Source organism: Electrona antarctica, assembly GCF_951216825.1.
Source record: "Electrona antarctica genome assembly, chromosome: 3".
In the NCBI taxonomy this organism is placed as follows: Eukaryota; Metazoa; Chordata; class Actinopteri; order Myctophiformes; family Myctophidae; genus Electrona; species Electrona antarctica.
In genome coordinates, this window is record NC_136808.1 from 53,136,925 (window position 1) to 53,164,590 (window position 27,666).

Here is a 27,666-nt window from a genome sequence, read left to right on the forward strand (position 1 = left end):
CCACTACAACACAGAACTCAGACGGATCGGGGCAAGCGTCTGTATGAGTGGTTAGCTCGGTGCTAAATGCTAAGCGCCGTTAGCCTAGCTGACAGAACAGACAACCAACCAACCAACCCACCCCCGTCAGCCAGCCAGGGTGCACTGACACACCGACCGGGGCTGTGACACTTCCTATGCGGCGCCGCAGACACCGCTGCAACCGGTCCGACCGCGACCCGCCCGGGAGGATAGATAAAGTCAACGTGTCGTATATTGGTACGTTTAGCAAATCTCACGCCCGCTAAGATTTTTTTTGTTTTCGTAAAGATTGTAAATATTACTTACTTAGCCGTAACGATACCAGAAAGTCGCTGGAATCTTCTCTCTATTAGCAATGGAGGGAGGAGGAACGGACCAGTAGACATACATTCAAAATGGCTGCCGCTCCAGCCTCAGCACATCTACCGCAGGCGGAGGGATACGACTGACATCTTCCACCCGTTGGGGCGCTTTCCTTTTTCCACCGGTGGAGAGTAGCCTTCTCTGGCCTGGGGTTCTATCTACTGCTCTGTGCTTACATCCGCTCTAGAGCCCGCCTACTGTATCCGGTAAACACACACACGCACACACACACTGTTTCTGTATCCGCTCCAGAGCGGATGTGCTTGCATGTTGCACAGCGCGCTGACTCAGTGGATTGGGTCTGCTGTACCTCCGCCGTACGACGGGGTCGCGCGGCGCAAACCAGCAGCTCTACAAGCTCACCGTGCGTCCGCGGAGGCCACTCGCCCAGAGCTTGCAGATCTGCTGTTTTTTCTCCCGTCGTACGACCACATGTAATTTTCCCCAGCCCAGGGGTTCACGAAAAAAAAGGAGGCGCGGACGGGACAGCTCTGCGTAGCTAGCTAGCTAGCTGCCCTCCCTGTGGGACTCGATCCGTTTTTCCAGGCTTCGCTTTTTTACTTCTGAAGCTTTTTCTTCTCCACCGTTTTCTCTTCAGAGAACTACACGTTGCTATGCTATATTTCACTGGACAACATGGGTAATAATCGCAGTGTTCTTTTTACATCAGCGAAATAGAGGACTAGTTAACAGTATTGCTCTGCTGCTGCTGCATAATATATTATGGTTTATACATTGCTTAGATACAATAAGCTGGTTCTTCTTTCTTAACAGTTTATTATTTTTTGCATTGCACCGAATGAGGAGAGCTAGGCTACTTTTACTTTGATCTAACGCTAGCTGATGATGGGTTCGGTTGATGATAACATGTTTTGATTAAGTGATTGCTTATTCATATAATTCATCTGTTAACTGTAATACCGTCGATTTCACAGGACTGGGATAGTTTTATTAATGTCTTATTTATTTTTTATCCCACCACTGTGCGGATGAATAATAATTATCCTATAAACGTCGTGCTGCGGTCCGTATACCTCACTCGTGGCAGTCAGTGATGACGACTACATGTTATTGGTTCAGTGGTTTGTGGGCTCCACCTAGTGGACACTTGGCGAAGTGATAACAAATGCACAGGAATTTGGATTTGTGATTATGCAGGTACACATACACACAACAGTTTGCAACACCACGTGACTTATGCAAGAACTAGGACAGGTGCCCATTTCAGATTTGGACAGAGGACAACAACAAGGGTTCACTCTGTTAGCACAACGTGATGCTGTAGTAATTGCATTCTCACGGGTGTGATCATGTGGAAATTAGGTTTCAAGCCAATTATATACACAGTACACACCGCCCCAATGTTAAGCCCAGACCAAATGGGGTAACCGGAAGGCTCACCCCCAAAACACATTCGTGAGTCGCGACTGTGTTTTGGGACGAGCGTTTTGGTATTCTATCGGCCTATTTCCAAATGTGGGTGTTTCATAATAATTGGTAAAGATGGAAATGTGACAACCTGAGGTTGGGTTCTTTAAAAACTTCAAGACTAATTGTCACATCAGCCATCAGTTGTACAAGTTGTGCAGTTGCAGTTTGCTATTAACAAATCAGAATGATTCACACTGTTGTGATGAAAAGAGAGTTGAGCCAGAAGGAAAAGCTCTCTGTCTACCGAGCAATCTTCGTTCCTACTCTCACCTATGGTCATGAAGTGTGGGTCATGACCGAAAGAATAAGGTCGCGAATACAAGCGGCCGAAATGAGTTTTCTCCGACGGGTGGTTGGCATCTCCCTTAGAGATAGGGTGAGAAGTTCAGTCACGCGGGAGAGACTCGGAGTAGAGCCGCTGCTCCTTCGCCTGGAAAGGAAAGGAGCCAGCTTAGGTGGTTCGGGCATCTGGTTAGGATGCCTCTCGGCCGTCTCCCTAGGGAGGTCCTCGATGCACGTCCCACTGGGAGGAGACCCCAGGGCAGAACGTCTTGGGATCCCCCAGGAGGAAGTCACTAATGTTGCTCTGGAGAGGGAAGTCTGGAGCTCTCTGGTGGAGCTGTTTCCCCCACGACCCGGCTATGGATAAGCGGTTGATGATGGATGGATGGATGGAATCAGAATGATTCTGATTAAAGAGTGTACCAAGTTGTGTCAACTTGTGTGGTTCAATATTTAGAAGCATTTATATTTGTGCTCATGTGCTGATTTCAACTGCCTTTATCCAGTTTTTATGACTCCTCCAAAATAGGCTTACTAGACGGACCTGCTTGCAGAGGAGTCTTGTCAGGTGGATCTTTTTTTAATATGGGGGGGGGGGGGCTAAATGTAAAGGGTTCTATGGCCATGTTCATTTAATCGCGACCCGACGACCTGTTATGGGTCTGTAACTCTGAGAGGACAACAAATGAATAGAAGTTGGGTTTGATTGATTGATTGACAGTATGCAGAATTGGTACATTTCAAACGAAAGCACAAGTTCCTGTGTCCCTTATGCTATGCACGCATGTATATACCAGACTGTGTGTGTGTGTGTGTGTGTGTGTGTGTGGGGGGGGGGGGGGGGTTGGTAGAACTTGAAGTTTGTACTACTACTACTACACTAGCCTGCCCTGTACTACATATCCCACCGTGCATTGCGCCGTGCTTTCTACGTGAGGGATCAGCTGATGCTGTTGCGCCAGTGCGTGGCTGCAGTGCGTTTGGCTGCGGTCCGTTGGCTGAGCGACAGAAAAAAGGAAGGCTCGTACGCGCTCGGGGCTGCTCGGTGTCTGCTGGCAGCAGCCTATCATTATCCCCATCATTTACAACATGCATTGATCCAAGGAACCAACGAACGGCGGCAGCTTCTTTTTTTTTCTCGGCGAGGATGTGACTGTACTATTATTAGATTATATCTTTTTTTTGGAGGGGGAGTCGTCCGTCGTGTATGTATTTTTATTCTCAAGGATGGATCATGGAACCGGCTCCCAACAGCGTTTATTCATTGCTGCTTGAGTAGCCAGAGAGACCATTTGGGTCTTTTTGTATTATTCGTTCATCTTCATCACCTTGTTGTGTGATCGCCCTCCTCTTCTCTGTGGGACATACACCGGGTCAGGCTGCAATCTGGATTTTAGGAGGAGATATCGGGAGTGGGGGAGTAATATGTCAAGGCGAAAACAGACCAACCCTTTCAAAGTTAATTGTAGGTATCATCACAGGTATTGTATATTGCATTTTCAAAACGTTTTATTAGAATTATGATTCGACTAATTATAACATGGTAATAAGTGTGAGTTGTGTTTTCCCCCACTCGAGTGTTTTGTCGCAAATATCGCATATTTATGAATGATTATTTGCTTCTCAAAACGTTGACTTTTGATCGTTTCTGTTAGTGCTGTTTTGAATGGCATCTGACAGTCGGAGGGACATCACATTATCTAACATGCTTTGGTTTACTTTAGACCTTTGGAAATCATCGTTGTTGTTTTTTTTGCTTTAAGACTTTGACACTTTGTAAGAAAAGGAAGCATAACTGGACAGTAGCAGTCAGCCGTTTCTTGCCTTGACAGCTGATGGATGTGACACGTTTTTATAGTTGTCGGCTTGTGAGGTTATGCCGCTAACTTGATGTGACATGGGCCGGGCTTTAGGTTAGGATTCAGATCATGATTATGTTAGGTATGCTATTCTAATATTCTCTGTCTCTGAATAGCAATCATAAGAATCGTTCTGGCGTAGACATTGTTTTTTCTTCAGCTCTCAGACAGTCGTTTGTCATAGCCAATCGATCATGCAGTATTTGTTTGCACTTGGATTAATTTATGTCAGACATGATCTTGATGTGGTTCTGATCAGAAACAGCCTACATTGTAAAGCTTGTGATCAAATGGAGAGGAGCTTAAACGTGGTTACTTTCATCCATTGGTGCTACTAGTACCCTTGAGTTGTTCAGAGGTGACACGTGAGACACTAACTGGGCTAGATGCATTATATTTCCTGTAACTAACTATACAAGTTTCATGTTTATTTTTAGATGTGTTTTTCTTAAAGAAATGCATGCGTTTGTTGTTGCTGTCTAAGCTGTGTACTGTATGTACCTCCTGTCCTGACATTGTCTTCAACTTCACTATTAGTATCACTTCAGAAGTTTACAGGTATAGAGTGAAATCCTTAAAGGGATATTTCACTTTCAAACATGTTTGGTGTCATTTTATTGTCTACTCAGGCGTTTGTGACAGACAGTTTATAAGTTTATATTGATTCAGTATTTAGATATTTGATATACATTTTATCAGGCCACACCCCCTTCCCATACAAAACTTCAAACTCTTTGTTTTTTCAACTACTTTTTCCAATTATTTGTTATGATGTTTTTGGAAAATGGAGAAAAAAATACATTGAAATAATGTTTATATTTATAATTATTCACATCACATCACATATTAGGACAATATCAGTCACCAGAGCCAAGAATGGGTGTTTTCGATGCATCTATCATGGTTTAAAATGTAGTTTTAAGTTAGAATGGGTTTGTATAGGAAGGGGGCGTGTCTGATAAAATGTCTGATCAGATATCTAAATACTTAAAGTAACTTAAAAACTGTCTGGGGTGCTGAGTAGACAATAAAATGACACCAAACATGATTGAAAGTGAAATATCCCTTAAGTGCAGGATACCCACAAAATGCACAGTTTAAAATTTTAAACACGAATAGGACAAAAAAAGAAAATCTCAAAACAACTAATAGTGAAATCCTCAGTTTTAACTTTGTCACTCTGATTGCCAGTTCACATCAATGCAACTCCTTGCAACCATTATCCCCAAATGGCACCAGTCTGCACCTGGTGGTCAGTCCAGCCCGTTGCTGCAACAGTCTCTAAAACGTTGTGGACTGGCCTTCTTGAGAGTGTACAAATGTAACGAGAGTTAAATGAACACTGAGGATGTTTATTTTGTAGTTGCTTTTCCTCTGCACTCACTGGCTATCAACATAACCTGGTCTTATTTGGTACACAGTCTACACACAGACAGTGTTGAGAATGAGATGCCTCTCTCAAACCAGCAGGGAGGACTACTGTACACTATACTAAAACCTACTGAAGTTATCTGTGCTTCAGATCTGCTTTCTAAACATAGTTTGTTTAAAGGTGGGGTTTGAAATGCATGTTGCAGCCGTGGCCTCAGTAATCCCTATGAGCTAATACGATCAACTGTTAGAGTAACGGTTGTACGTACGGTAGTAGGAGCCCAAAGACCCTTTGGTTGACCCAGTAAAAGCAACACAACAATAGCATAATGTTACTGGGCTTGTGCTTCAGGCAAGTGTCAAAATACAACGTGCTTAATTCTACATTTAACTTTGAGAAAACATACCATTGGCTCTAACTGGAGCGTTAAAAAAAAAAAAATCTTTATTTTTTATTTTTGTGTGTAAATAAATGCCATGGTATTTTCTTCAGCTAAGCTACGGTATTGATTTAGTTTTACCTGTCTGACTTCTCTTATCTGGTATGAGATGAATGCACATTGCTGGCCCCACCCCCAGACGGACCAGACAGACAGACTGACAGACCAGACAGGCAAGGAGACAGCAGTCTGACAGGCTGTGGCTGTGTGTGTGTGTGTGTGTGTGTGTGTGTGTGTGTGTGTGTGTGTGTGTGTGTGTGTGTGTGTGTGTGTGTGTGTGTGTGTGTGTGTGTGTGTGTGTGTGTGTGTGTGTGTGCGTGTGCGTGTGCGCGTGCGTGCGCGCGTGCAGCGAGTTCAAGACACAAGAATAAGACCTCTTTTCCCACCCATTAGCTACTTATGATACTATGTTGCCAAGAATCACAAAATCAGAGCTACACTGTAAGTGGAAGTGTGTAAATATGTAGATAAGAGCCTGCTTGATGACACAAGAATTTATTTTCCAACCGGTACCATTGGATTAACCCATTTAGGCCTGACCTCAAAATTAAAAAAAAATCTTCTAAATCCTCCAGTTTTCTGAAATAAATATTTTCACGATTTTTCAAAAATAGCAGACCTACAAGCTTGTAGCGTGCCACTCGGTGGCACGCTATGAGCTTGTAGATCTGCTATTTTTCAATAGCTAAAGCATAACATAATGCTTAGTTAAAACACCAAAAGGGGTTCCCGCCCATTCCCGCCCATTTGTTTTTTAAATGACTTTGAAAGTATTAGTTTGCAGGTTATTTCCAAACCTGGAATCAGTGTTTCATTTTGCATCTTTCTCAGATGAACTGCGACTATTTTGGGAAAAAAAGAAAGACCCCTGGTTTTATTTAGTTTATTTGACTAGAGCGGTGCCCATTCAGGGCGTGGCTATTCAGAACGCCTGCCCGTTCGGAGTAGGCTAATTGCTTGGACCCTGGAAGTGCTGCTTGCGACACTAACGCCTTCACCCATGACCAGAGTGGGATCAGTTCACTTCATACTAGGTTGCTGCTTGCTGTTCTAGAGTGGTGTGTGTGTGTGTGTGTGTGTGTGTGTGTGTGGTGTGTGTGTGTGTGTGTGTGTGTGTGTGTGTGTGTGTGCTGCACTCAACACACTGCCCTCCCATGGGTCATCAGCAATACACCTGCCAAGTGTGAAGTTGAGCGGATGAACTGTTCTTGAGATATGCGAAAGACAGACAGACACACAGAGATTGCTTAAATTTATAGATATTCAGCACTCGGTTTATTTTGTCATTTCTGTCAAGTAGTCAAAACGTCACTGACGCATAGCAACTTCTCCGCGCTCGAAGATGCATATCATTTCCCCCAAACTTACTGTTGCAGCCCAGTGACATTCTGGAATGCTTTTTACTATTGGATTGTCATGTGCCTCCAGCATAATAGTGTGGTGTTGAGGCCGAGTGAAAAACACAGTATTCAATGGCTCGTTTTCATGTGGACTTGCTTGTCTAGGATAGTAGGTTTCGAGTCAAGATGCAATCTTGATGAAAGATTCTTCCATGGGGAGGGGAGACATTCTGTACCAAAAAAGGGAAAAAAGTGTTGTGTGGCCTTCTCCGTTTTCCTGAAATACCAGGCTGTCAATTTGGCAAAGTGAGAAATGATGTGGATGATCCAATGTCTGTTCCCCCACCATTCCCATGCTCCTCAACGCTACTCTGTGTCTGAGTGTATGGATGGAAGACAGAGGCCCCAACACTTCCTGGAGATTCAGACAGTGGTGTGTGTGCGTGCGTGCGTACGTGCGTATGTATGTCTGTCGGTCTCTTTCTGTGTGTGTGTGTGTGGAAGGCCGATGGGGAAGGGGGGGTGGGGTTGAATTCAACAGGACCCCCATTGCTTGGTGTTTGAGCAGAGTTTTGGCATTCTGTCTTTTGTCTGTTTTGTTTTGCTCCCCCCCCCTCCTCTCCTCCTCTCTCCCTCTTGTGTGTCTGTTGGCTGATGAGTTTGTCTCTTTGTCTGGATTCAGTCAGACAGTGCGTCACCTCCTGCCTACAGACACACAGACTCTGAGATAACATCAGAGTGGCAGAGACTGAGGGAGGTGGAGGGGTTGGGGGGGGTGGCGAGGAGAGACAGATGTACAGACAGAGCCTAGCGGTGGGGGGATGGGTATCTCTCACACATCAATCATTGGCTGTGTGCCGTGAAGCCAGCCTGTTGTAGTAGTTCATAGTTCAACACTCCGACCCACTCTACCAATGCTAATGAGTGCCTGGATTACTATGGGAAAAGTGCCCAAACTGTGTTCACATACCATGATACCGACTCGTCGTAAGCAGTTAATAGTAGAATGATGGCTGTAGAATGTAGTCGATGGTGTGCGTTTGAATGAGAAATACAGCGCCTCCAGATTATAGCTCTTCCTCCCGTGCGTGCGTGTGTGTGTGCGTGCGTGTGCTTGAGTGAGAGAGAGAGAGAGAAGAGCAGAAGACAGTCTGTGCGTTACCTCAGGATTGCAACAGAGGCTGTAATTACTTCTGTCAGTCTCAGGTAACTGAAGTCAGAATGTGTCTCCCATCTCTGATCTCTGTAACTGGAAAGAGCGCATGAAGGAGAAAACCCTCGCTAGAAGAAGTACTCACGCCCTGTTTGTATATATGGCTGTTGGCCGTTAAACTCTAGTGTTTGCCGGAGCAGTTTCTATTCACAGTTTTTACTATGACGGATAATAATGTTGGCTAACTTAGCATTTTTACCTTGTCACACAGCGGAGATACCGCAGAGTGTAGAGAGGATCGCTGTGCGAGGGGTTAAATCAACCACATATGGGCTGCTTTGGTATGAGGCATTATCCTCCCCCTCAGAGCTGCTGGTATAGATATAGAAACAATCAGGGCTGTTGCGAACAAGCAGGGAGGACAGAGGGTGAGCCAGGCTGTTCAGTGTGTGGGTGGTGCTGAAAGAGAGGGAGAGAAACGCACTCTTGACTAGCAGGCAGTTAGCTGCTAGTGGAAAGGAGTGCAGGGCTGCTTCCCCCCTGGGACTGCAGCATGCCTGTAGATCGGTGCTGCCACAGCCATGTATGCCTGTATACGTGTGTGAACAGTGGGGGGTTGGGATGTAAATGAAGTCAATCTGTGTGCATGTACGTCAGAGTGCTCGTCTTTGCCGATTGCCCGCGAAGCGTATACAAATGACTGTGTAGGATGATTCTATTAAGTATCAAAGCATCCAGGTCGGTGTAGTAGTGATGGATGCTCTTGGCCTTGGACGATATCCCATGAGGTCCTCTGTAAAATGACTAAATACATTATTTGTATTTAGTCTGTACCGATGTTTTGTTTATCAGGAAATGGATGATTGTGATTCTAGGTTTCAAAGCCCTTATGCAACTAAAGAGCGCAACTGCAAATGCTATTCCTAAACCTGGAATTTGGATCTGTTGTCCATTGTCGGTTTTTGACTCCTTAATAATTGCTTTGTGTCTTTGACATGCTCTACTGTATATTTTTTTTAAATGTTACAATTTTACAATTTAGGCATTTAGCAGACGATCTTAATCCAGAGCGACTTACATTAAGAACAAAAACATGGGAATACATCACATATGTAAAATGTATTTATCAAGAAACATGCGTAAGCTAAGAACGTAACTAGAACATATCTATATAATGACACTATACATATAAACTATACATATATGCTATACTATGCTGTACATATATACTATGAAGTGCTATGACTACATACAATGCAATTATTGTGCTGTCTACATGACATGCTATAAGTCTGTTTCAAATGCTATCTAAGTCTAAAAAGTGCTGTCTAAGGGGGTAGGGTAAGTGCTATGGGCCATGATGGAGTCTGAAAAGGTGGGTTTTCAGACTACGGCGGAAGATCGGGAGTGATGCTGCAGTTCTGATTGCAACGGGGAGTGCATTCCACAGTTTTATGGCCAGAAGGGAGAAGAGTTTGGGACGTGTGGAGCGTTGTAATGTGAGCTGCTGCTATCTCAACCTGATCTCCTTAAGGAAATAGATTTCAAACTCAAGGGGACTTCCTGTGGAAACAGGAAATAGTAATCAATGGCAACATTTTATGTCGTGGATAAACGGGAATTTTAATCATTATAATGTTACGACTTCTGTTGAGAAACCATGATGTAGGTGAATGCACAAGTGTTAAAAAATTCATAAACTCTTGTGCCATACTAGCAATGGATGCAGTTTCTATGTTGCTATGGAGATGAAACGCTCATATGGAGTATTCAACAAACAGAAAGAAATGCCTTGTAACTGTATCTCATTAAAACATTGCAAGATGATGCAATTTCTTATGCATAGGTAAAAGCTTCATTGTGGGGTTTCTCACCAACCAGGTTGTACTTCTGGGGGACGTCTTAAATATGATTCAAGCTGGGCAAAGAGTCAGCCAGCAGCCAGTGGAAGAGTACAGTGACACATTGGACCAGCTATGCCTTGTTGAATTCTGTAATCTGTACTACTGGGTACAAGCCTTGGGTGTTTTCAAGTTTAAAAGACAGAACTTATTTGATGTCTAACAAAACAGCGTATTTTATTTCATTGTTGAGTTCCTTTTCTTAATTTGATTTTTTTTCCGCCTATTATGGCATACAAGTTTGGCTTACCATATCACAGCTTTGACTTGATACTATTTTAAGGTTAATCCATTTTGACCTGAGATCAGATTCTAAAAATGTCTTCTACTTCCTGACAGCTTTCTGAAAAAGCTATGTTTCTATGTCAGTCGTAGCTCGTAGCGCGCCACTCGGTGGCGCGCTATGAGCTTGTAGATCTGCTATTTTTCAATAGCTAAAGCATAACATAATGCTAACACCAAAAGGGGTCCCGCCCAGAATGGGTTAATGGTTAATAAGTTATTTGTCAACAATACCAATTGCAAAGTATTGTTTTAACCACTTAGTTAAACTGGGTCCCCCAGGGCTCTACACTAGGACCGCTCCCTTTTCCCCTCGACTACAAATCTCTTTGTATATCATATGATCAATATCATATTATATTATAGATCGCCTGCTTTTGGCAAATGTTCACCCCAGAGAATAGCTTGGGATATTTTCTTAAACTCTGTGGGTACGATTAGTAGGCTGCCCAAAGAGATGATCAATGTTTGTGTCGAGTTTATTCCGTGAGTGGGCTCATTATGATATTAAGTGCCGACCCAGCTTATATTTGTAACTTCATGTTTGTGTCGTTAATGTATAGATGTTGGTGCAATTAAGAAGTTCACTGCCTATACAGTAAATACTCTGTGTTATATAAGAACAGAAATCCTCTTATCAACCAATTACAGTATATCTCAGGGATGTAGATACTAATACAGTTAATTGGGGGGTAAAATGTGTTATACTATGGAAATGCAAAGGTCGTACTAGGACACATAGTATGGGACAGAGGGGCAGGAAGTGTCAGATGACAGGAAGAGGCGGGCGTAGCACAGAGCATGATGGGCAGAATGTGTGTTTCCTATTCCTATTTCATTCAGTACAATGTAACAGATGGGATGATGCGTTTAAGTAAGTCCTTGTAATGTGTTATATGTTCGTTAATACTCTAAATTCAGTCATAATGATGCGTTTATGCAGTCGCTATATCTGTGAATTAATAGTATGTATTTTGTGTTTCTTTTGTGTTTTCAGTTATTACCTAAGCGCCACAGTCTCTGATGATCTGATATCTGTAATGATCAGATTTAAGGACACTCAATGCTATTGAACTAGATCTAAACACGGGCCAGACAAGGCAAATAAGGCTTTATACTGTACACAAGTTTAGTAGAAGTATGTTCGTACGTGTATGAGTGTGTTATGAGATAATAGTAATAAAATCGCCAAAGGCGCTATATAAATGCACCATTTACTAAGCAGGTCGTCGATAGTCGAAAGCCCTGTTTGTCAGACGTAGTTCACTCACTGTTGTCGTCTCTTCTTCCAGGGCCATTCCACACGTCAGGCATCACAGGCCTTGAGCACACTATTAACATGGACGGCAGAGATGAGTTCTCAGAGGGCAGTGCGTACCACCAAGGCAACTCCCAGGAATTCGATGACCAGGATAGCATCTCAGGTACTGGACGGATGAGTGGATGTTGGTTCAGGGAAGGACTGGATTCCATAGGATGTCCTTTGGTTCCTGAGGGGTGTTGGTGAGAGTAAGCCCTGCTCTGTGTTCTGTTGTCCTGTCTGTATTGATAGGGCTGTGTTTGCCTCCATAGAAGACAGTGACAGTGACCTCGACAACAACGGTGACGACTCGTCCTCCAACACCTCGGCCGACGACCACATGACCGCCAAGAGACAACCGTGCCGCCTACACGGAGCGGGAGTCAAGGAGGTGAGAGCGCCTGATCTCTTGGCTGGTGCCAACTAGGGCTCAATTACTTTCTTAGCTATTATTCTGTCAATTACGTTCTCGGGTAATTGAAAAATCAATCAATGCATCGAGTATCCGCTTAAGCACTACTTATTGGTGACATGCGGTGACATGCAAAAATAATGAATATCTGTCTACAAGCCGATCTACAAGCTCACAACACTTTGCAAGCGGCTATTTTCAAAAATGTGTGAAACTTTTGGTCTATGCCCAAAATGGGGATTGATTATGAACCGATTAAATGATCTACTATCGCAGGGGGTCAGCAAATAAGTTTGGTCTCCGGCCAATTTCTTTCTAAGTCATTAGATGATCGGCAAGAATACAATCAAAGGCTAATCAATATAATAATTGCTATTTATTGCTAAAGAAAGATTTGTGTGTTTTAACTGCTGCATACTGATAAAACTGATTAAATGTCACAGGTGTAGATAGAAATACTTGCGTTAATCATTTTGTGAAGGCCACATCATTGAATGAGGACTTTTAGTTACCGGTAATTATAAAGTAGAAGAAAAAAAATAACAGAAACAAAGATAACACCTAGAGACAGACAGACATACTCCCTTTGAACAGTGATAAACGTTCTCTTTCATTGAATAGGAGCTCAAGGTCTCTTCGTAGATATGGAGAGAAACCTTATGAAAAACATGCCAGTGGAACACTCCCAACATGGATTAAAACATTCTTAAGGTGGGGGTATTCATTAAAGTAGAGTGCTTCTCAATCTTCTCAATTAAAAGGATCTCCAGTTTGCTGTGCAAATTTAGTTCACAGATCCCCACAACTTGGAGAGTATAAAAATGGAACCAAGTTAGCCTTGGATCAAGACTTTCATAGATGAATTGGAAAAGTCGTGTCTGACTTTTGCTTTTGTTTCCATGATAGTCTTGTTCTCTAAACGATTGCCCTACCGTCACTGGAAATCTATGCACAAAGCCTGTACTTCTTTATGTACTTCTAACCTCCCACGGGGCAGCACACCTAAACCTAACCTTAACCAATGACTAAACTAAGTATGCACCCCTACTTCCGTACATGAAAAACCCTGTACCCACAGATGTTAGTGGGTCGATATTAGGAACCTGTGTGCACAGAAGATGTGATTCTTATTAAGATAAGAATGAATTCTGTGCACACAGGTTCCTGTTCCTGTTTCCTGTTTTCCTGTTTCCTGTTTTTAACCCATAGTGCCTGAACGGCACGTTTACATCCTGTTCACATCAAGTGTCATACCGGTTTTCACCTGATGTGCTCTGCCACTGCCACGCATCCAGGAATACAGGGGAAATACAATGCACACCGAATGTGCCGAATGTCCAGTTAACACTCCCATCGCCCAGGACGAAGTTATTTGTCCTTTCTATTAGTAACGCTCGACGCTCATGACGAAGTATTGTCCTAAAGACGAAGTTTATTGATACGAGAACGGATCGACTGGCTGTATAGCCCAGGCGCGCCTGCTGGGCTCTTCTCGGTGACGCGCAAGAGTGAGACGTCATCAAAAAACTCCCTCCTCTGTTTAGCTGATGAAAACGAAAATCTTAAAACGTTCATAAATCGCGATCTAAATCATCCCGTCTTTTTCTGAAAAAAGATCCTGTGTTAGACGGCGCTCCGCGGTCCAGTCGCTAGTCTCGATAGATTTATTCTTGTCTCCCGTTGTTGTCGATCGACTCTAAAGTGCTGTGGCTATTGTTAGCTGCTACACAACATCATGAACTTCCGGCCGGTCCGTCCGGAAAAGGCGTGTTTATAAATCGACTGGGCGCATGAATGTAATGGATTAAATAGTTCCGGGCAATTAAAGTGTTAACATCCGTGGCTACAGGGTCTGGTCAGCTTCTTCGTACAAAGAAGTACAGGCTTTGCACACAGACTTCCAGTGACTAAAGGGTGATAGAAGCCAAGACTATGATAGATACAGTATGAAAGCAAAAGGCGATAAAATACATCTATGATAGTCTTGGCTAATTTGGTTCCATTTGTACACTTGCGGGAGTTACAGCTCTATTCAGGGTCCATGTATTAGCAGGGGACCCCCTGGAAGCCCCTCAAACCCCACTTTGAGAATCATTGGCCTATATTTGGGCCAGATATTGTAAATTATTTACAAAATCATTTACCGGGCCAGATCACTGGCGGGCCAATTTTGGCCACCTGTTGCCTAACACTGTACTATCGCGTAGGTAGGTAGATAACGATAAATACCATTGCCATGTACCACAGTACAGATAGATGCCAAACAGATAAATAGATAAATACCATTGCCATGTACCACAGTAAAGATAATGATAAATACCATTGTCATGTACCACAGTAAAGATAATGATAAATACCATTGCCATGTACCACAGTACAGATAGATGCCAAACAGATAAATAGATAAATACCATTGCCATGTACCACAGTAAAGATAATGATAAATACCATTGTCATGTACCACAGTAAAGATAATGATAAATACCATTGTCATGTACCACAGTAAAGATAATGATAAATACCATTGTCATGTACCACAGTAAAGATAATGATAAATACCATTGTCATGTACCACAGTAAAGATAATGATAAATACCATTGTCATGTACCACAGTAAAGATAATGATAAATACCATTGTCATGTACCACAGTAAAGATAATGATAAATACCATTGTCATGTACCACAGTACAGATAGATGTCATGTACCACAGTAAAGATAGATGTACCACAGTAAAGATAGATGCCAAACAGCCCTAAAACTCGAGGATGCCGCAAACCTGATTATGAATGACGTGTATGAGTCATTCTATAAATACAGTCTGTGGCGTGGCAACTTACTATGAATCAGCCATCAGGCCCTCTGTAAAGACTATTACTATGAATCAGCCATAAGGCCCTCTGTAAAGACTATTACTATGAATCAGCCATAAGGCCCTCTGTAAAGACTATTACTATGAATCAGCCATAAGGCCCTCTGTAAAGACTATTACTATGAATCAGCCATAAGGCCCTCTGTAAAGACTATTACTATGAATCAGCCATAAGGCCCTCTGTAAAGACTATTACTATGAATCAGCCATAAGGCCCTCTGTAAAGACTATTACTATGAATCAGCCATAAGGCCCTCTGTAAAGACTATTTATGAATCAGCCACAAGGCCCTCTGTAAAGACTATTACTATGAATCAGCCATAAGGCCCTCTGTAAAGACTATTACTATGAATCAGCCATAAGGCCCTCTGTAAAGACTATTACTATGAATCAGCCATAAGGCCCTCTGTAAAGACTATTACTATGAATCAGCCACAAGGCCCTCTGTAAAGACTATTACTATGAATCAGCCATAAGGCCCTCTGTAAAGACTATTACTATGAATCAGCCATAAGGCCCTCTGTAAAGACTATTACTATGAATCAGCCATAAGGCCCTCTGTAAAGACTATTACTATGAATCAGCCATAAGGCCCTCTGTAAAGACTATTACTATGAATCAGCCATAAGGCCCTCTGTAAAGACTATTACTATGAATCAGCCATAAGGCCCTCTGTAAAGACTATTACTATGAATCAGCCATAAGGCCCTCTGTAAAGACTATTACTATGAATCAGCCATAAGGCCCTCTGTAAAGACTATTACTATGAATCAGCCATAAGGCCCTCTGTAAAGACTATTTATGAATCAGCCACAAGGCCCTCTGTAAAGACTATTACTATGAATCAGCCATAAGGCCCTCTGTAAAGACTATTACTATGAATCAGCCATAAGGCCCTCTGTAAAGACTATTACTATGAATCAGCCATAAGGCCCTCTGTAAAGACTATTACTATGAATCAGCCATAAGGCCCTCTGTAAAGACTATTTATGAATCAGCCATAAGGCCCTCTGTAAAGACTATTACTATGAATCAGCCACAAGGCCCTCTGTAAAGACTATTACTATGAATCAGCCATAAGGCCCTCTGTAAAGACTATTTATGAATCAGCCACAAGGCCCTCTGTAAAGACTATTTATGAATCAGCCATAAGGCCCTCTGTAAAGACTATTACTATGAATCAGCCATAAGGCCCTCTGTAAAGACTATTACTATGAATCAGCCATAAGGCCCTCTGTAAAGACTATTACTATGAATCAGCCACAAGGCCCTCTGTAAAGACTATTACTATGAATCAGCCATAAGGCCCTCTGTAAAGACTATTACTATGAATCAGCCATAAGGCCCTCTGTAAAGACTATTACTATGAATCAGCCATAAGGCCCTCTGTAAAGACTATTACTATGAATCAGCCATAAGGCCCTCTGTAAAGACTATTTATGAATCAGCCATAAGGCCCTCTGTAAAGACTATTACTATGAATCAGCCATAAGGCCCTCTGTAAAGACTATTACTATGAATCAGCCACAAGGCCCTCTGTAAAGACTATTACTATGAATCAGCCACAAGGCCCTCTGTAAAGACTATTACTATGAATCAGCCATAAGGCCCTCTGTAAAGACTATTACTATGAATCAGCCATAAGGCCCTCTGTAAAGACTATTACTATGAATCAGCCATAAGGCCCTCTGTAAAGACTATTACTATGAATCAGCCATAAGGCCCTCTGTAAAGACTATTACTATGAATCAGCCATAAGGCCCTCTGTAAAGACTATTACTATGAATCAGCCACAAGGCCCTCTGTAAAGACTATTACTATGAATCAGCCATAAGGCCCTCTGTAAAGACTATTTATGAATCAGCCATAAGGCCCTCTGTAAAGACTATTACTATGAATCAGCCATAAGGCCCTCTGTAAAGACTATTACTATGAATCAGCCACAAGGCCCTCTGTAAAGACTATTACTATGAATCAGCCACAAGGCCCTCTGTAAAGACTATTACTATGAATCAGCCATAAGGCCCTCTGTAAAGACTATTACTATGAATCAGCCATAAGGCCCTCTGTAAAGACTATTACTATGAATCAGCCATAAGGCCCTCTGTAAAGACTATTACTATGAATCAGCCACAAGGCCCTCTGTAAAGACTATTACTATGAATCAGCCATAAGGCCCTCTGTAAAGACTATTACTATGAATCAGCCATAAGGCCCTCTGTAAAGACTATTACTATGAATCAGCCATAAGGCCCTCTGTAAAGACTATTACTATGAATCAGCCATAAGGCCCTCTGTAAAGACTATTACTATGAATCAGCCACAAGGCCCTCTGTAAAGACTATTACTATGAATCAGCCATAAGGCCCTCTGTAAAGACTATTACTATGAATCAGCCATAAGGCCCTCTGTAAAGACTATTTATGAATCAGCCATAAGGCCCTCTGTAAAGACTATTACTATGAATCAGCCATAAGGCCCTCTGTAAAGACTATTACTATGAATCAGCCACAAGGCCCTCTGTAAAGACTATTACTATGAATCAGCCACAAGGCCCTCTGTAAAGACTATTACTATGAATCAGCCACAAGGCCCTCTGTAAAGACTATTACTATGAATCAGCCATAAGGCCCTCTGTAAAGACTATTACTATGAATCAGCCATAAGGCCCTCTGTAAAGACTGTTTATGAATCAGCCATAAGGCCCTCTGTAAAGACTATTACTATGAATCAGCCTTAAGGCCCTCTGTAAAGACTATTACTATGAATCAGCCATAAGGCCCTCTGTAAAGACTATTACTATGAATCAGCCATAAGGCCCTCTGTAAAGACTATTACTATGAATCAGCCACAAGGCCCTCTGTAAAGACTATTACTATGAATCAGCCATAAGGCCCTCTGTAAAGACTATTACTATGAATCAGCCATAAGGCCCTCTGTAAAGACTATTACTATGAATCAGCCATAAGGCCCTCTGTAAAGACTATTACTATGAATCAGCCATAAGGCCCTCTGTAAAGACTATTACTATGAATCAGCCATAAGGCCCTCTGTAAAGACTATTACTATGAATCAGCCATAAGGCCCTCTGTAAAGACTATTACTATGAATCAGCCATAAGGCCCTCTGTAAAGACTATTACTATGAATCAGCCACAAGGCCCTCTGTAAAGACTATTACTATGAATCAGCCATAAGGCCCTCTGTAAAGACTATTACTATGAATCAGCCATAAGGCCCTCTGTAAAGACTATTACTATGAATCAGCCATAAGGCCCTCTGTAAAGACTGTTTATGAATCAGCCATAAGGCCCTCTGTAAAGACTATTACTATGAATCAGCCATAAGGCCCTCTGTAAAGACTATTACTATGAATCAGCCACAAGGCCCTCTGTAAAGACTATTTATGAATCAGCCATAAGGCCCTCTGTAAAGACTATTACTATGAATCAGCCATAAGGCCCTCTGTAAAGACTATTACTATGAATCAGCCATAAGGCCCTCTGTAAAGACTATTACTATGAATCAGCCATAAGGCCCTCTGTAAAGACTATTACCATGAATCAGCCATAAGGCCCTCTGTAAAGACTATTACTATGAATCAGCCATAAGGCCCTCTGTAAAGACTATTACTATGAATCAGCCATAAGGCCCTCTGTAAAGACTATTACTATGAATCAGCCATAAGGCCCTCTGTAAAGACTATTACTATGAATCAGCCATAAGGCCCTCTGTAAAGACTATTACTATGAATCAGCCATAAGGCCCTCTGTAAAGACTATTACTATGAATCAGCCATAAGGCCCTCTGTAAAGACTGTTTATGAATCAGCCATAAGGCCCTCTGTAAAGACTATTACTATGAATCAGCCATAAGGCCCTCTGTAAAGACTATTACTATGAATCAGCCACAAGGCCCTCTGTAAAGACTATTTATGAATCAGCCATAAGGCCCTCTGTAAAGACTATTACTATGAATCAGCCATAAGGCCCTCTGTAAAGACTATTACTATGAATCAGCCATAAGGCCCTCTGTAAAGACTATTACTATGAATCAGCCATAAGGCCCTCTGTAAAGACTATTTCAGTTTTGACAACGGCGCGTATTGTCATGACATGAGTGATTTGGAGTGATGGAATCTCTCTAGTTTTCACACTCAGATCTATCATCATACAACACTCACATAAATACCTTAACCCATTTAGACCTGAGGACGATTCTACGTCGTTCTCAAACATTTTCATGTCAAAAATATATGAAATTGGCGGCCGACCCCCATCTGAAAATATGTTGTTCCATATGGACCTCCCCAGAAGGAAATATTTTAGTTAAAAACACAAGTATTGGCTGTTATATTTGTAAACAAAATAAATAGTAGTAGTGATTGGCTACTATACAATTGAGCTACAATGTACCATTGTAGTTACTTAGATTGAAAAATGATGTATTGATTCAGTTCTGTTAACATGATTAATAATAATATGCATCTTATTAACTTATCTACTACAATTTAAAAAAATAAAAATAATTAAATGAACTACTACAATACTCAGGAATTCTCATACCGGTATTTTGATCCCAAACGTGGATGGATCTCTCGTGTAGCAGAGAATCCACCTGCAAAACCCGTACCCATCTGCATGACTCTGTGTTACTCCTGACATCCATTTCGATGGTACATGGTGTTCTCAGGAGAGCGAGGAAGGCGGTGACCGAATCCACAGCTTTGTGTGTCCTCTCTGCACCCTGGAGTTCAGCAGCCCGGAGAAGCTTATCTCGCATGTCTACCAGGTGAGAGCAGTGTCCGGGTGGAGGTTAATATTATCCAATAAGTACATGCAGTGGTGGTGGAAGTACTATGATTATACTTAAAGGAGCATTCAGTGATTTTGGTGATTTGGAGATAAAAAACGGTACGCCCCGGTAACAAGATGTGCACATGCACACGCTCTACAGTGGGGGAAGTACAACAGACCAACAGCACGTGCACCAAGGCCCGCCCCACTCGATCATGATTGGTGGAAGGCCCCTCTCATCCTGATTGGATGAAGGCTTTGCCACCCAAAGCCCAAACCGAAACTAGGGTTTTTGACCCCAGGGGCTCACTGGGGACAGGGAGGAACTCCTTATATGGTCAGCACACTTTATAGTAGGGAGGATTATCCAAAAAAATAAAAAGAAATAAGTGATATTTGAATTAAGTAAAATCACTGAATATACCTTTAAGTAAAATATATAAAAAGTAAAAAACACAAGTAAAAGTCCTCAGAATGTGCAGAATGTCCCATTTCACTAGTAAAAATGTTTTCAAAATCTTTTGAAATTCAAGCTCACGACGCCTCGCACTGCAACGTGTTTTGAGCATCTAGATCGGCTATTTTCGAATAGCTGAGGAGTGTTAATTTGACTCTGAGATGGACCTGTATACATATACCCCGTATATTTGTACCCTCTCAGAGTTAAAGTAACACTACGGATTTTACAGCATACCCAATACTGGTTGGTGTACTTTGAGCAACTCTCTTGTGTTTCTTTCTCGCCCCTTTGTCTTGATGTCTTGAACAGCACACTGCGATGATGAGCAGCAGCAAAAGCTACGTGTGCCCAGTGTGTGGGCGAGCCCTGAGTTCGCCAGGCTCCCTTGGACGCCATCTTCTCATCCACTCTGAGGACCGCCTCTCCAACTGTGCAGTCTGTGGCATGCACTTCACAGACACTAACAACTTCAACAGGTGTCTGCCTTAATTTCAGCCCCTTCCATGGCTTCGCTTGAAGCTTAAAGCTCTATTGTGTACCTTTTTCGTTTTGGTGAATAAAGTGTTATTTTGCCTAATCTGTACTTAGGCAAAATAACAATTGGGGTGGTTGTATTTGGTCTCACTGCTCTTGTATTGAGACATTTAGATCCTGTCTGTGTCGAGGTTGGGACACAACCTTTGACACGTGTGTCAAACTTCCACTGTGTGTCGCGTTGAAGATGGTGTCGCTATATGACAGCCAGCTACAGTGAGCTGTTAGCGTGCAGCAGTGGGAAAGAGGCTCTATGCATAACAATAGGTGTGCAACAGTTCATTGTTATGAAAAATAACCAATACTTTAATAAATTAATTGATTAACAATATAGGTGAAAAGTAAAAAATAAACAAAACAAATATTAAGTGGTTCAGTGATTTTTTGGTTTATACATAAATCAATAAAAGTTCTTGATTATTCAAGTAATTGAAAAGGTAATGGATAGAATAATCGCTAGGAAAATTATCGATAGTTGCAGCCCTAGAAGAAACCTGAGAACATGTTATTTTGACGTATTTAATCACCACATCACTGTCCTTTTACACAGGGACAAACTCAAAGAAGTCCTCAACCCATGCAGCATGGACTGTAGCAGTGGAAGGGACGCCTTCTCAAACAGCTCCATGACAAACCCAGGCCCTGGTCATCGTTCATTACAAGGACCAGGCCCAAGCGCAAATCCCAACCCATGTCAAAGCGCCCGCTCAGGCCAAGGAGCAGCCCCCAACCCATGTCAGGGGCCTCGGCAATGCCTCGGACAGGGTCCTAACCCCTGCCAAGCCCCTCACTCATGCCAAGGACCAGGGCCAAGTCCCAGCTCAAACTCGTGTCAAGGACCCGGCCCCATCTCTAGTCAGTGCCATGGCCCCAGGTCATGTCACGGCCAAAACCCAGGAGCCGGGCCATGCTCTGGCCCAGGACAGTGTAGCTCTGACCAAGGCCAGTCATTCCCATCCTTGCCAGACAGTCTCCTCACTGGAGGCTCGTCGCTTCCCTCTATTCCTGATAGTCTCAGTTCCTCCTCCGCAGGCCTGCCTTCTCTACCAGACCTCCTCAGCCCCATGCCGGTGTACCCCGCCGGGGTACTGCTGGTGTGCAACAGCTGTGTGGCTTACCAGCAGCTCATGGACTCCCAGTCGCCCATGCGGAAATGGGCCCTGCGGCGGAAGAACGAGCCAATAGAGGCACGCATCCAGCGCCTGGAGCGCGAGCGCACCGCCAAGAAATCTAAGCGGGCGCACGAGTCCGATGAGGAGCGGGAGGTCAGGAGGTTGCGGGACCGCGAGGCCAAGCGGATGCAGAGGTTGCAGGAGAGCGAGGAGCAGAGGTCGCGGAGGCTACAGCGGGACAGGGAGGCCATGCGCATGAAGCGGGCCAACGAGACGCCCGAGAAGCGGCAGTCCAGGCTGATCCGCGAGAGGGAGGCCAAGAGGATCAAGCGCAGGCTGGAGAAGATTGATCCGTCTCTGAGGACACAGATAGAACACGACCCTGCCGCCATGGCCGCCCTCACGGCGGACATGAGTCTCTTTCAGTTCCCTTGCCCCATGCCTGTCCCCTCTATTGACAATGGCTTGTTCATGAAGCTTCCCTAGTCCCAGCAGGCCACTGGGGGTGGGGGGGGGCAGCGTTTTGAGTTACGGCTGTGTTTAATGACTCAACACTCCACACTCAGGTTGCCAGGTTGGTCAACAGCGAACCTTTCCCAGCCGGTTTACCTGTAGATTTTCTCTGTCTGACACAACTTGTCACACAAACTGCTTTGTTAAATACAAACGAAAAAATAACTACTTTAATTTATTACAGTTTAGAAGAACTTTACCACAGGGTTTAGAATGTTTTTTTTCTTCCTATATGGGTCATATAAAGAAGCATGTTGTAAAGAGATTTATCTGTTCATAATGTGGGATAGCAGATTTAAATACAGCTAGGAGCAGTTACATAGAGGAGGAGATCCTTTTGCACATGGACCTTCAAGTGGTGGGAGGAGGGGCTTGTAGCAACAGCCCCCTCCCTTCTGTTATACCAGTGGTTCTCAAAGTGGGGCCCAGGCAGGGCCCGCAGTGTTCCTTGAGGGGGTTCCAAATGGACCCTTACCTGTCTGTAACTCTTGAGAGTGTGCAAATGGAACCCAAATGCGATCCTTACAGGTCGGTAACTCCGAGTGTGTGCAAATGGAACCCAAATGCATCCTTGCAGGTCGGTAACTCTTAAGAGCGTGCAAATTTGTAACACTTGCAGAGTTATGGGGGTCCTCGAAATAAAGAACAAGTTTGAGAACCACTTTGTTCCACTCTGCCAGCCCAGCAGTTAGGGTGTACTGGTAGCTACACCTTCCTTCAGGCTGCCAATGTGGGTCCCTGGGAAGCTTCTATTCACCCAGACAACTACCTCACTCGGGGGGCCACAGTCGTGTCCTCTGTCCTGTGGCCTACTGCGTTTCCAACTCCGGGCTTCCAAAGCTCTATAAACTCTACACTACTTCAGAAGATGCAGGTTGTTTTCCCACAGTTTTGTGTGTTTTTTTTTTTGCATAATATCCATCAGGCACTTAATAGGACAAAAACATTCACAGGAACATTTTGAGATGTGTATGTTGTTAGATTTGCTTAAAGTCATACTGTGTAAGGCCGAGGCTCCACTGAGTGCATTGTGTTTGGAAATGAACCGGGGCGATTGGGTGACGCAGTCAAAGGTTTAACGCAAATGTCGGCAGTGGAGGACCCTTAGAACCTATCATTGAAAAGGGAACATTCCCTCATTGACGATGATGCTTAGTCTCCTTTGGCAACACCTACTGGTAGCTACATTACATTACATTTCATTACAGCATTTGAAGGAGTGCTTGGAAATTAATTATGCAGGGTCGTAGTGCCCAAGGATATTTTAGAATAACACATCAAACGGTATTTATTAACGTTAAAATATCAGCAACAACAAAAAAAACAGTTATTTGAAATGGTTATTGGGAGAAATATATTGGTGAAACATCAAATTACATAAGTTTAATTGAAAATGTTACATAGTATGACTTTTCATTATTTGGCTATATTGTGAATTTCTTTGTCCTATATTATTATATATATTTTTTTACATTCCCTCTCATCCTATGAGTTCATCTTAATACATACTGCCTCTCATAATGTATTTTTGCCAACATCTGAATCTATGGTTATCTTTTATTTCACTGCTACACTCCATAAGCTTTGCCAAATGATTAATAATGTCATTATTATATTTTGTTGTTGCAGAGCATCTTCTTAGCTCATGAAAACCCCGGTCTGTGCTGCTGTTACTGTACTGTACAATACATTAGTTACCTCTTGTATATTTGGAACTCGACCAGTGGTGGACAAAGTAGGCGACTCAACCCCAGTACTTGAGTCAAAGTATAGATAGTCCTGATCAAATGTTACGCCACTGCAAATGCAAGTTGCTCTGTCAAGTGTGTACTTCAAGTACTTGAGTTCAAAAGTACATTTTGTTTTGACATCAATGCATTGCTGTGTTGCTTTTCCAGAAATTTTCAAAACGATATCAATAATAGTGAAACTGCTATTCACTACATTTGAAATGGCACTTAAAGGGATATTTCACTTTCAAAAAAACTTTTGGTAATTTCATCGTCTACTCAATCTTATGTGAACACCCAGACAGTTGTTATGTTACTTGATTCAGCTAAAATGAATATCAAATATCTAAATACTGAATCAAGTAACGTAAAAACTGTCTGGGTGTTCACATAAGACTGAGTAGACGATGAAATGAGTTTAAAGTGAAATATCCCTTTACGTGATTATTTCATAATATGCTTTTTACCTTCTTGAAATGTATTTGAATTTGAAATGCAGTCGAGTGAAAGTCATAAGTATCCAAACATGTACTTTACTCATGTAAAGTACAGATACTCATACTAATTACTTTAAGTACAATACTCAACATGTACTTACTGTCCACCACTGGACTCAACACATTGGTGATATTGTATTAGGAAAATACCTTTTAATATTTCCTTTGTTCATAAGAGTCATTGGTTGACTTGTGCCCTTGAAGAAGTGTCATTTTGTTTACTCTATATCAGAACAGAAGACACAAATATGTTACACAGATAAATAAATACATCCCCCTTTCGGCAATTCTGTGTAATGAAAGCATCCTCATGTAATGATCTGTAATGATTGTTTAACTCCAGTAGACTGCAACTGTACAAACCGCAGTATCTAATTATCCCACTTAAATTGTGGATAATCTTTGATTCAGTTATGTATTCATCAACTAAATTACCTAAATATATTACAAGATTTGTATGTCGGGGATAATTGTGTGGTTTTAAATCCTCACATCCCTGTTTCATATTGTTTATAATCTTCTGTCTTATCTCTCTGTTGATTAGCACTGAGGCAAAATACAACTGTAAAGCCCTACATACATGAGGAGAGGGGGTCCCTTACAGTTCACTATACCCCGTCGACCTCATTCCAACACATATTTATGCAATATGATGTGAATATATTTTTCTTGTGGAAATTATTTTATTTTGTTTAATGGTATAAAATTGTTTAAATCAGATTCTATGTTAATCTGCTCTTTTTCTTTTCTTGTGTAATTTCTTACCTTTTAAGGTTACCTCCAAATGTTTCACAACTTTTAAACTTGCAGTGACAAATTTACCGGTTTCAGAAATATTACACAAGAACAGTGGTTCTGAAAGTGGGTCCAGGCAGGAACCCTTTGGCTTTCTTGAGGGTGTTCCAAATGGACCCTTACAGGTCTGTAACTGTGAGAGTGTACAAATGTACAAACTCGGAGTACACAAAATGGGGCCTTACAGGTCTGTTTGGTTCCATTTTGTATGTTCTCAGAGTTAAGGGGGGTCCTTGAAATAAAGATGTTTGTGAACCACTGAACAAGAATATTAGTGACAGGAACTCCCAACTGTTTCAGTTTGAGTCGCTCTTAGACGAGAGCTATTTTCTATAGCATTTCTTTACCCACAAAATGGATAATCTAAAAGTTTGCAACCCCATACTTTGTGAGCTTGTAGATTGGCTGTTTTGAAATTATTTTAAAATGATAAGATTTTCACCTGTGACATGACTATAATTAAGGTATACCCGGTTTAAAGTGGTTAATTTACTCTTAATAGCTTTCTTAGTAACAAAGAACACTACATTGATATTTTCTCAAGTCTTGTCTAGGAGTGGCTCAAACATCTATGCAACAGGGGTGTATTTATTCCAGGGGGAAATTGAGACACTTTTCCACTGAAACTATGCAGAACAAGATTTAAATGGACTTCAATGTATTAGACCTTAGTTACTCAGGCAATATAACTCAGTGAGGGCTCAGGCCCTAGATACAGCACCCTGATTGATACAAAACATTTAGAGACCTCCATTCATATCATTTACTAGGATGTATTGAGGTTGGAGACCTCCATTCATATCATTTGCTAGGATGTATTGAGGTTGGAGTGATCTTCAAATGGGTCTTTTCGACGACGACAACAAAGTGAATCATGCCGTGCCGTAAAACATATTTCACAGGTTCTGGTCTGGATTTGTTTCCATATGCTATGTGGCTCGGTTTCAGATGTGGTTCTCAGAACCTAATTTTGGCCCTGCTCAGGAGGTGGTAATAACCCAGAAGTTGTACTTCCAAAAATGTGTTTCTAAAATAGTGAAAATGGCACATCCACAACCTTGTAGATCAGCTATTTTTTCTTTTTTTTTATGAGGTTCAGAAAATGTTGACATGCCTCCCCATTCAGGGGTGGTTCTGGAAAGTGTTATGGATGGTTCTGGGCTACACTTCATAGTCACAGATTTTTCTTCTGGATCTCAACCTTGATCAGCACATTGACAGCGACAGGGTCTCCCTGCAGCTGCTATCCTCGTCATGGCACATGAATGGCAGATCAGTAGGAAAGATCAAGTGGTCAGTCAATTCTGTCTTTGGTTCATCACCTACTTCTCTATGAATACTGGGTATTCTCATATACTTTCTTTTTGATTTGGTGCTGATGTTGCCATCGTCTCCCAGCTGGCACCTGCTTTGTCCTACAGTGGAAGAAAAACATTGGGTCTTTGTTACGGCAAAACTATTTCAACTGCAGTACTTTTGACATTTGTCATTTCAAGCAGTACTTTCAGAATGAATTAAGTAAGCACTGCATGTTGTGAAACTGCATTTGTCCTAGAGTGGTTCGATATGAGCTTGTGTTCTACTGTTAGTTTATGCCTGCCTGTTTTTATTCAATTTAAGTGAAAGAATCTTTTCATATGTTGTCAAAACTTTGGCCTTTTACCAAGTCTATCAGGATCTTCTCTCTGTCCATGTTTACAAAATAAATCTTTCTGAAAAAGGCCAAAATGAATGAGTTAAATAGAGATGGAAATGATACCATTTATGCTAGCTCTGTTGTCATGTCCATACTCAATGGGTGGCATTTTGGGGAGGCCAACCTCTTACTATATTAACAGATGTACAGATCATAATAAAACCTGGAATAGAATGTGGAAAATAAACATTGACTTTATAATAATGTCCAAGTATCCATCTCTTCCCTTCTCACTCCCTCCATGTTCATGTCACAAGCAGAGGTGGAGTCAGGTTAAAGCAGAGGCGGAGTCAGGTTAAAGCAGAGGCGGAGTCAGGTTAAAGCAGAGGTGGAAGTACTCAAATTGTTTACTTGAGCAAAAGTAGCATTAGCATAGAAGTAAAAGTCCTGTATTAACAATTTGACTTGCATAAAAGTACATTGGCATTCAAATATACTAACAGTACTGAAATAAAAGTACTCCGATTTTAAAAACCTCAAATATTAAGAAAATATATAGTCAATCTA

The 27,666-nt window shown here is 42.1% G+C and overlaps 2 protein-coding genes across 6 annotated transcripts in view; one reads left to right on the forward strand and one right to left on the reverse strand.

Moving 5' to 3' along the window:
* ap1g1 (adaptor related protein complex 1 subunit gamma 1) overlaps window positions 1-486 on the reverse strand; it is a 33,774-nt gene extending 33,288 nt beyond the window's left edge. The window contains exon 1 of the mRNA XM_079497797.1: window positions 328-486. The gene's annotated coding sequence lies outside the window, so the exon portion shown is untranslated. The remainder of the gene's footprint in view (window positions 1-327) is intronic.
* znf821 (zinc finger protein 821) lies at window positions 147-24,460 on the forward strand. Of its 5 annotated transcripts, none has more exons than XM_079497811.1 (6): window positions 147-258; window positions 11,736-11,867; window positions 12,016-12,134; window positions 19,719-19,817; window positions 20,592-20,758; window positions 21,367-24,460. In XM_079497811.1, the coding sequence occupies exons 1-6, from the start codon at window positions 177-179 to the stop codon at window positions 22,412-22,414; spliced, it is 1,647 nt and encodes a 548-aa protein (XP_079353937.1). In that variant the 5' UTR covers window positions 147-176; the 3' UTR covers window positions 22,415-24,460. The 5 variants fall into 5 exon arrangements, with proteins under 5 accessions (XP_079353937.1, XP_079353938.1, XP_079353941.1 ...); XM_079497812.1 differs by having other exon boundaries at window positions 12,019-12,134; XM_079497815.1 differs by lacking the exon at window positions 147-258 and adding an exon at window positions 467-590.
* Window positions 24,461-27,666: the final 3,206 nt, after the last annotated feature.

Coding starts and splice junctions, on each gene's coding strand:
- znf821 (XM_079497811.1), top strand. CDS start 177: ATGCGGCGCCGCAGACACCGCTGCAACCGGTCCGACCGCGACCCGCCC. Junction 12,135..19,718: donor ACGGAGCGGGAGTCAAGGAG/GTGAGAGCGCCT, acceptor TGGTGTTCTCAG/GAGAGCGAGGAAGGCGGTGA. Junction 20,759..21,366: donor GACACTAACAACTTCAACAG/GTGTCTGCCTTA, acceptor CCTTTTACACAG/GGACAAACTCAAAGAAGTCC.